This window comes from Capsicum annuum, chromosome 9 (assembly GCF_002878395.1).
Source record: "Capsicum annuum cultivar UCD-10X-F1 chromosome 9, UCD10Xv1.1, whole genome shotgun sequence".
Lineage (NCBI taxonomy): Eukaryota > Viridiplantae > Streptophyta > Magnoliopsida > Solanales > Solanaceae > Capsicum > Capsicum annuum.
The window spans coordinates 101,129,575-101,140,024 of NC_061119.1; the positions used below are offsets into that span (position 1 = coordinate 101,129,575).

General features: G+C 37.4%; 1 protein-coding gene and 1 pseudogene across 1 annotated transcript; one reads left to right on the forward strand and one right to left on the reverse strand.

Annotated features, from left to right (window-relative positions):
• Nucleotides 1–300: 300 nt before the first annotated feature.
• On the forward strand, nt 301–4,774 carry LOC107842438 (formin-like protein 1). Its single transcript, XM_016686280.2, has 4 exons — nt 301–2,068; nt 2,161–2,360; nt 2,989–3,233; nt 3,813–4,774. Exons 1-4 carry the CDS (start codon nt 495–497, stop codon nt 4,620–4,622), a joined length of 2,829 nt encoding a protein of 942 aa, XP_016541766.1. The 5' UTR covers nt 301–494; the 3' UTR covers nt 4,623–4,774.
• A 765-nt stretch (nt 4,775–5,539) lies between these two features.
• LOC107841980 lies at nt 5,540–9,332 on the reverse strand (annotated as a pseudogene).
• Nucleotides 9,333–10,450: the final 1,118 nt, after the last annotated feature.

Consider the following 10,450-nt stretch of genomic DNA (forward strand, 5'->3'; position numbering starts at 1 on the left):
TTAATGGCTCAACTATTAAATAAATTTTAAAATTAAAAATTGAATCAATAATTCAATTAAAAAATTTATAAAATTATTAACCGAAAAAGAAATATTAATAAATAAATCTTAAAATTGAATTTCGAACCAATAATCTAATTAAAAAACTTATAAAATTATTAATCCAAAAACCAATATTGATAAATCAATAGAACGTCTTTCGATTGAATTTATTGGTTAAACCGATTTTTTGCAAGGTACTAGTTGATTGAAAAAATGAGCAGTAGAATATTGGGTCCACTCATCTAAAATTATTGCTCTCTAATCATCTCCCACTCACTGTTTCAACCTTTTTACTCTCAATTACTGCTACTCCAAATCCATGCAGATCCTGCTTGAGCGATGCTGATGCACATCTCCTTTCTCTCTCCCCACAATATTCTTCTTAGCTTAGCTACATTTACTCCTCTCCTCACTATCTACTGCCCCTGATCTCTCTCTCTCTCTCTACCACCATGCTTCCTTCTATCTTCTTCTTCCTACTACTCTTCTCCCTCTCCGTCTTTGCCAACAACCGCCGTGTCCTTCATCAGCCATTTTTCCCACAAGATTCACATCCACCTTCCTCTAATCCAAAATACCCTTTTGACTCTTCTACTCCTAATAACAATAGTAACAACAACAACACTCCCTTTTTCCCCTCTTTTCCTTCTCCGCCCCCTCCACCTTCTCCTTCTGCTTTTGCTTCATTTCCTGCCAACATATCTTCCCTTATCCTTCCCCATTCCTCCTCTAAATCCAAATCCATTTCCTCTAAACTCATCGCCACTGCCATCGCCTGCGTTCTTGCTGCTCTACTTGTTCTCTCAATTGCTCTCTTCTTGCGTATCCGCAAACGAAAAAATCATTCTTCAGTTTCTACTGATACCAAAACCCACAGATCTAATAGCAGCAGTACTCGCAGTAATGGAAACCCAAGTAGTAGTATTCCTAAATTACAGAGACCATCTCAAACCAGTTCCGAATTTCTCTACTTGGGTACTATGGTCAGTGCACATAATGGGATTGATACCCAGAACCAGCAACATCGTCGTAGCGGCAACGTTTGTACTACTGCTTCCAGAAAACTGGACTCGCCGGAGATCCACCCATTGCCGCCACTAAATGAACGGCTAAATCATGATATTATATCCCGTAGAACTGAAGACGATGACGAGTTTTACTCTCCAAGAGAATCTTTAGATGGCAGAGAAAGTGCTATCGGAACTGGATCTGCCTCACGTAGGGCTTTTGAAGCCGTTGAGGTCAAGAATTCTGGTAGCTCAAGCTCATCTTCTTCATACTCCTCTTCCACCTCCGATTCGGCCTCACCACTTAGGTCTGTAGCGCTCAGCATTTCTCCGCCGGTGAGTTTAAGTCCAAAGAACTCACAACCCAAGTCACCGGAACTACTTGCTCTTCATACTGCTCCGCCACCTCAGTATCCTTCTCCTTCGTCTCCACCGCTAGCAAATTTTGTCCCGATATTGGTCATCGCTGGGGAATCTGATTCACCATCTCCGCCTAGTTCATCATCATCAGGGAGATATTCAAGCGGAAGTATTGACTCATCACCCAGAATATCCAACGTTTGGGATCAGAATGTTGAATCTCTGGTGAGAATCAGCAGTCACATAGAGCAGAATGCGCCAGTTTCAGTTCCCAAACAACCGCCGCCGCCACTTTTGATTAGTATTCCGGCTAGTGTACAGCCTCCACCACCACCGCCGCCACCACCAGTTAAAATTTGGGACAGTCCAAAAACTCCAACACCACCAATTTCAAAGCCACCATCTAAGCCTCCAGTTCCTGTAACACCTTTAAGACCCATAGAAGTTGAGAGTCCAGTGCTGATTTCTCCAATCGATTTGCCTTCTAATACGCAACCAATTGAGAAGAATGAACAGAATATAGAAGGCTTATCAAGTGATACTGCTGGGAACAATGAGGAGACTCCAAAACCAAAGTTGAAGACTTTGCATTGGGATAAAGTAAGAGCTACTTCTGACCGGGAAATGGTGTGGGATCAACTGAAATCAAGTTCGTTTAAGTAGGATAATCAAAACTCTTGTTACACTTATTACAGATATTAAATACTCCTCTTTTTGTGGTGCAATTGAAACTGAGCTGATTTATTTGCAGATTGGATGAAGAGATGATAGAAACCTTGTTTATTGTGAGGACTCCAACACCAAATCCAAAAGAAATGACCAGATGCCCTCTTCTTCCCTCGCAGAGCCAAGAGAATAGGGTACTTGATCCAAAGAAGTCACAGAACATTGCAATTTTGCTAAGGGCACTAAATGTAACTGTTGAGGAAGTATGTGAAGCTCTTTTAGAAGGTATTCTCTACTATGTTATTCTCAGACTTGAAAGTTAAAACGGAAATATGACTGGGATGACAGTGATTATTGTTGCCTAATAGCTCTGAAAAGATCTTCTGCAGGGTTATGTAATGCAGAATTATCATTCATTTCACATGTGATGTTATAGAAGAACTGGTATGCATTGATCTGGAAACATGCTTACACGAATTTGCACCAAAATAGGAAATAAATTAACCGACACAGGATGGGGTTTTTCTCGATAACTTCTTAGACAACATACTTTGTTCATCGTATGGATTGATCTTACTAGTATGAATGTATACAGAATAGACATTCACATCGTTTTAGAAGGTAATTGATAGCTGACTAGTTTAGAGGTGTTCATAGGGTTAATACGTGGCTTTTGCTCCTGGATTTTAGGGTTTTAATAATTAGTATAGTGCATCATTTTATTTGGTTGTGGTTGCATATTGGTGTATATCGTTCCCGAACCATGTCGTCAGCTAACCTTTTGGGTTTTCTGCTGTTTGCTACTTTTTACCTTCAATATGATGATCCTTTCCGTATTTTTCTTTTTAATGTGCAAGTTATCTAGAATTTATACTGTCCCCGGTTGTAGAAATGAAGCACATTCTTTTTTCAGGAAATGCTGATGCCCTAGGGACTGATCTCTTGGAGAATTTATTGAAGATGGCTCCATCCAAAGAAGAAGAACACAAGCTGAAAGAATATAAAGATGATTCCCCCTTTAAGCTTGGGCCAGCTGAGAAGTTTCTCCAAGCGGTGCTTGATATACCTTTTGCATTCAAAAGGGTAGATGCTATGTTGTACATATCAAATTTTGATTCTGAGGTTGACTACCTCAAAAAGTCATTTGAAACTCTGGAGGTAATTATTTCAGGTCATCTTCAACTTCCCTTTGTATATTGAGTTCTCTAATAATCACTAAACAGATCTGATTTTGATTTGACAGTAGAAAGGTTTGTGTAAGTTTTTTCTGTTAAACATGTTAAATAAGTAAATATGCTGGTACGTATGGGCTATGACAAATGAAACTCAAAAATAGTATTATGTGATTTTGGAAGTGCTGTTGCATCAGCATTATAGGACATCTAATTGTTAGACTAGAGAATAATCAAGTTTTTTCATCTTGAACTGTCTGAACACTCTTGTGATAAACTTGGAATGTCTCTTTTGAATTGTAGAACTGCGTGCTAACTGGACCTATTCAAGTAATCATACTTTGTTTCTTGTCTCCTCACATAAATCAATAGCAGAAACATCTTAATAAACTTTGTTCAGTCCTCCCTAGGCGCTCACACCTTTTTTGCTCCCTCGGTGACTCGAACTCACAACCTTAGGGTTGGAGGTGAGGGGTGTTTACCATGTAAACAACTCCCTCGTGTCTTCTTAATTGAAAAAGACTTCTCGGCTGTTTAAACCTTATTAAGCTTTGCTATTTGACAGGCTGCTTGTGAAGAGTTGAGAAGTAATAGAATGTTCTTAAAGCTTCTGGAAGCAGTGCTGAAGACTGGTAACCGCATGAATGTTGGGACAAATCGGGGTGATGCACATGCGTTCAAACTAGATACCCTCCTAAAGCTTGTAGATGTGAAGGGAGCTGATGGGAAAACAACCCTCTTGCATTTTGTGGTACAGGAGATCTTAAGAAGTGAAGGTGCTCGTCTTTCTGGTGGAGATCAAGATCAACAGTCGACCGTGAATGATGACGCCAAGTGCCGGAAGCTTGGCCTCCAAGTTGTTTCCAACCTTACTTCAGAGCTTATAAATGTTAAGAAAGCTGCTGCCATGGATTCAGAAGTGCTTCACTGTGAGGTCTTAAAGCTTTCTAAAGGGATTGGAAACATTGCAGAAGTTGTCCGATCAATTGAAGCAGTTGGATTGAAGTACAACAGCATAGAAAGATTTTCTGAATCCATGAGAAGGTTTATGAAAATGGCAGAGGAGGAGATCATAAGGCTCCAAGCTCTAGAAAGTGTCGCCATGTCCTTAGTGAAAGAAATAACCGAATACTTCCATGGAAATTCAGCCAGGGAAGAGGCTCACCCTTTTAGGATCTTTATGGTGGTAAGAGACTTCCTAATGGTTCTTGATCGTGTTTGCAAAGAAGTTGGAATGATAAATGAACGTACAATAGTTAGTTCTGCCCACAAATTTCCAGTTCCAGTGAATCCAAATCTACAGCCTGCCATTAGCGGGTTGACAGCAAGATGGCAGCATAATTCATCCGATGAGGACAGTTCATCTGCGCAGTAGCGACATAGATTATAGCAGGCAGAACCCTAGTTTTTGTTTTTGGTCAAAGCCAATGTAATCTACTATAAAGGCCATCTAGGAGTTTGTCTGAGACTGTGCTCGACTTTTGAGCTACATGTAATCTTTTCTTTTTAAAGAAAAAATTGTATTTATATAGTTCATTGTAAAAGATGTGGAAATTTATATATATATATATATATATATATATATATATATATATATATATATATAACACTATAACATCTCTTTAGTTGGAAAATAAGAAAGACATGTTGCCGGAAACATTTTATGTTTTGTATCTCAAGATCAGAGCCTCCAAATCAAGAGAAGGGCAAGAATTATTGTTATTTGTAAAGAGAAACATTTCATCTACAGTCAAACCACCTCTCTTATAGTGGAAGTATCGTCTGAAAGTTTCACGGCTACTTTCATGGCTGCGATAGTCGGGTATTGTTATATATTTATTCTGTTATTTGATAGTGGGGTATTGTTATATATTTATTCTGTTATTTAATATTTAGATCTTATTTTGTTATTATAAACAAAAGTATGTAAAATTAGAAAGAGTATGAACATAAAAAAAAGAAAAATATTTATAGATAATTGACGGACACCATTTAAATACTTTTTTTTCTTTTAGTTTAGATATTCATATATGAAATTTAAATGATGATTAGTATAAATATGTTGGTATTTATTGTATACATAGTATATTCTTACAAAATATTATTACATAATATTTAAGTATGATTGTTGTAGAAGGCTAAAGCGTGTATTGCTATAATGAATGACATTGCTGTTATAGAGAGAATGTTGTTATGGAGAAATAAAATATAACATGCAAAATCGATTCTAGAGAAAATCAGACTGTTATAATAAGGATGTTATAGAAAGGTTTGACCGTAATATGACCACTGTTGATGCTGAAATAGGATGCCTCCATTAAAAAAAAAAAAAAATTTCAAAAATCGACATTGTGAGCCAGCGTCCAGCTGGGTAGTTGATGTCTTCAACTTTATTTGACCGTTGGTTCAAAAAGAACTTATTAATTATGATCTGTGAGAAACAAGAAAACATGATTGCAGGAGAAAGTTAGGAAGAATGGAAGCTCAACTCATTTTAGGGAGAGAAGCCAGATGCCCTGCATTGTAAATGTGCACTTGTGTTTTGTGTAAAGAGCAACAGTAAAAAGGCAGGATAAACTTACTTGCACCGAGTATTCATACTAAACCAGTGATAAATTGAAATGAGTTCATACTAAACCACTGATAAATTGAAATGAGACATATATTAAGTAAAAATGATTTAATGATAGCAGTGCATTTAAAACACGTTATGCACTAGTTGAGTTGGTTTAAACAGTGGCTCTGTAGTTTCTCCATCCTAGAAATGCATTAGTAATTGCTTTTGGCACTGCAAACCCATGAATTCATAGTTGATTCCCCATTCCACTTGAAAAAGAAGTTTTCTAGGAGGTACTAGCATTTTGGAAAATATAAAACAGTATCAGTAGAATAATAGAGAGTTCCAACACGAATCACTCAAAATCAGATCAATAAATGACTACAATACGGCTGCAATTCATAATTGATTCCTCATTCCACTTGTAAAGAAGTTTTCTACGAGGTACTAGCATTTTGGAAAATATAAAACAGTATCAGTAGAATAATACAGAGTTCCAATACGAATCACTCAAAATCAGATCAAGAAATGACTATAATATGGCTGCAATGGAACTTGTGCATAAAGCCACTTTTCAACTGCGATTCATCATACAACTAATCTATGGCCTTTCCACTTACAGGTAAACCCAATTGACATCTATCTTCTAGTTTTTTTTTCCTTAAGAGATGTTCATTTGTTGGTATACTTAATTGACAGCAGATGATCAGCATCCATGCGTTCCAGAACCCTTACCAGCTTCTTCTTCTGTAGCTGGGACAACTTTACGGATCCTGAATTGAGCATTTGTGGCCTTAGCATCTGGATGGACAGTAAATGTGAAGTAGAACCTATTAGATACCTGCATTTGGGTTTAGAGAATAAGAGCAATTCAGGGACTTTGTAGATAGCTACACTAGCAAGCACCTACTATTTCTGCTACAACATTAACTACTCCCTCGGTTTTATTTTATAAGTGTTGTTTGATCAAACACGACCTTTGAAAACGAACAAAAGACTTCCAACACATACCAAAATTACCCAAGATGTGGTTTAAAACATGTCATGACATTTCTGTGGATATAAGAGCAAATTATTAAGGGTAAAATGGAAAATATGAAGTTAAAGAATTAGAAAGGTGTCTTACTTCAGGGAACAAGCCAAAAAAGAAAAAGCGTCATATAAAATGGAAAATAGGGAGTAGTTTGTTTCATGGAAGTAACTCACTAGACCTCTGCTCTGGCCTAGTAACATGAGCAACAACTTCTACATTGATCAGAGGCTGATCAGTATTCTCATGTTCAGTATAAAGTACACATGATTTGACACGCAAAAAGTCTCCAACATCTACCTGCAACGGGAAAAAAGAATGCACCACTGGAATAAGCTTGGAAAGGATAATGCTGAAATGATACAATCCTCACTTTTTGTCTATTAAAGCATAGTAGTGATTGAGCGACCATTTAGCAGTATTTCATCTTTCCATGTTCACACACAAATAGGACTTTCTTTCTGCTAATGTGGTTGAATATGATTCAACTGATCAGCAATGGGAAGTAAGCAGTGTTGGAGGAACAAAGAGCAACAACAACAACAACAACAACAAACCCAGTGTATTCCCATAAAGGGGGGTCTGGGGAGGGTAAGATGTACGCAGTCCATACCGCTACCTCCGAAGAAGTAGAGAGGCTGTTTCCGATAGACCCCCGGCTCAAGATAAAGAGTAGTAAACAAGGGGATGGCTGACATAACAGAAATAAGGAATAAGAAATAGAGGAACAAAGAGCAGTTCCTGCATTTTTGAATTGTGTGTAGCTAACAGATTTTCTAGAGCTGGAGGAAAGAATAACTGTCCTTGTACTAGTTTTGGTCAGGGTCCTTAGGGATAACAAGTATTACGTATTCTGGTGTAGGAAGGGTATTCTGGTGTTGATGCAAGACCAACCGTACCCACTATGTATCAAGTTAACAGTGATAACTGAAGAGGAGAGGTTCAAGATAGTGCACTCACAGGTCTAAGGAAATTAACATGATCAACCTCTAGGAAGGATGGCATCAGACCAGCAAAAGCATAAGCTGTCGAAAATGCTAGTTCAAATGCTCTGTTCATCAGGAATCCTCCAAAGATCCGACATGAATATTTCTTTGTTGGGGCTGGCAAATCAAAGAATTCTCAAGGCAGGTATCTTTGAGAAGAATGGTGTTTCGATCTGCCAAGGCTGGCATGTCACAGAATATTCTACCTTCAGCTAATAGTTCTTCAAGTCTGTTAACTCCCCCATTTTCAATCTCCTTTTTGTCTCTCCCCCTCTTTCTTTTCCTAAGGTTATTTCTAGCTTCTGCAGCTTCATAGAGCAGTTTTTCTGCTTCTGTCTCGGGGCACAATCGAATCACTTGAGCAGCTTTCCTTGTCTTGTAATCACGAGCAACAAAAATGAAATTTGCAGTCGGATCACTGCTCCCTGCAAGAAAATCATCCACATTAAACTGGATTCGCAAATGTCAAAAGAAATTCAATCAGTACAATTGACAAAGGTGAATGCATAAAATGTAAAGTTACTTTGTGGGATTTAGATATCAAATGAATAGAAGATATGGTTAGACACAGAATAAAAGAGAAGCTAGCAACATGTGGTGATTCACCACTGTATTTAATGATGAATTAGATGTAAAGCATAAGCTCCTTTTAGCTTTATTAAGAGTCTCACAGGCGTCGACAGACGAAAAAGCACCACAAGTGAGAAATTGAGAGAAATATGTGAATAGTAGGCACATAGAAGTAAAGAATATTCTCTAGGTTACGATTTGTTAGAACAATACAAAGGCATGTATCATATGGCTAGGCTTGACAAAAGAAGTATTATTCCTACAAGGAGAGAAGGTTTACATTCATAAGCAATGCTGGCATATCTTCAACTATTAATTGCCATTTCTTAAGGGTACAAGTCATGAAATTTAACAAGCTGACATGGGCTTAAAAAATGAAAAAGCAAGACTAAGTGTCAAAACCAGGTATAAGTTCAGATTCTCATTGTTTTGAACTTAAACAATATACATTGATACTAGGTACATATGAACATGGTAAACCGTTTCTGGTCTCTGTAAGTATTAGTCTTTGTGGCCAACTAAAAGATCCTTCTTTTAAAAAGTATTAATGTGGTTAACCAGAAAAAAATTAGTAGATACATTTGAGAGAAGCAGCTAATGACATTGAAAATTGGGCATGCTAATACATGAATTCAGTTTGAGAAAATACCATTTACTGGCTGTATAGCAGCAAGTTGAATTTCAATTGAAGAAAAGCCACCCCAAATGACTGCACCAACCATTTTCAAATCAGTGTCAACACTGATTGGCTTCTTCAGCACCACTTTATCAACAGAAGCAGTCACCAGATAGAGTGGTCTAGTCATGCTACCGACGTTCGAGCAATGCTGATTCAACCAACAGCAAGTTTAGCAAACATATTCCAATAATATGTTGAAGTACATAAGCTAGCACTCAAGAATGTCAAAATCTAAAGAAAAAGTTCCAAAAGCACACCTCCATATTGTTCCTTAAGAAAAGTTAATATGTAAAATTACACCAAGACAATGTATAAAAGTAAGGAAACACATTAACTGAAGTTCCACAAGATCCATGCAGCTATCTATAAAATGAAGATCTTGTTTTTATCAAATATAAGTGAGAAAGAGAAACTTTTAACCCCCAAAGGAGTTTTCCACACCCTGAAAATTCTACAGTTTCTCTTCACATCAACCAAAAAATTACACAAGAGAGAAAAATTTGACAACTTTTTCTTTCTTGTTCAACCTTTTTCATCCTCCAACTCGCTACAATCTTTACCATCACTTCAGTAATACCTACAGCATTAATAGATATATTAATGCCCATAACTCTACCGCAAAATTACAATGTAACCGCAGGTGATCCACATCCTCACTGCTACTCTTGCTCATGCAGTACCAACTATTACTATGCAATCCCTCCTTTTTAAATTATCCACCATTAGCGTTAAAACGCAAATGGCACCCTGCATAAAGAAAAGTCACTTTCTTCAGTACCTTATTTTTCCATTTCAAGGTCATATATGATCTACTAGCACCCTCATTGCCTAAACAACTATACAATTTCACCAAACCTTTTTTCATGATGCTTCTTTCTATATCTGCTTTGCAAGTATAGTCATAAACCATGATCTTCCCTTGCTCAGCCTAAGTCCACAATCTCATTGGCAATAAAACTTATCCAAGATCTGCCTTCAACTCACGAAGGCACTCTAAGTAAAAGATGCATATCCATTATTATTCTCCACCTTATGGATAGTACCTTGGCCATGGTCTTGTACATGCTCACTACCAGACTTATGGGTCTTCAATATCAGGGCCCCCCTTCTCTTGGGTATCACAAATATAAATGACGAATTGAAGTTCATCCCAAATGACCCACAATGATGGAAATATTTATGCATTCTGATACATCTTTTTTTTAGGAAAACCATCCAATTCTGGCCACATTACCTAATCAACTCGAAAATAACTAACAGTTATTGGTAAGATAAGTCCAGTTGAACAGAGTCTGCGTATCTCTCATCCCATTCAGTTGATATAAGAATTCTACTGATCCAAAAAGCCATCCTCCAATATTTCCTCCACATCAATCTTGCC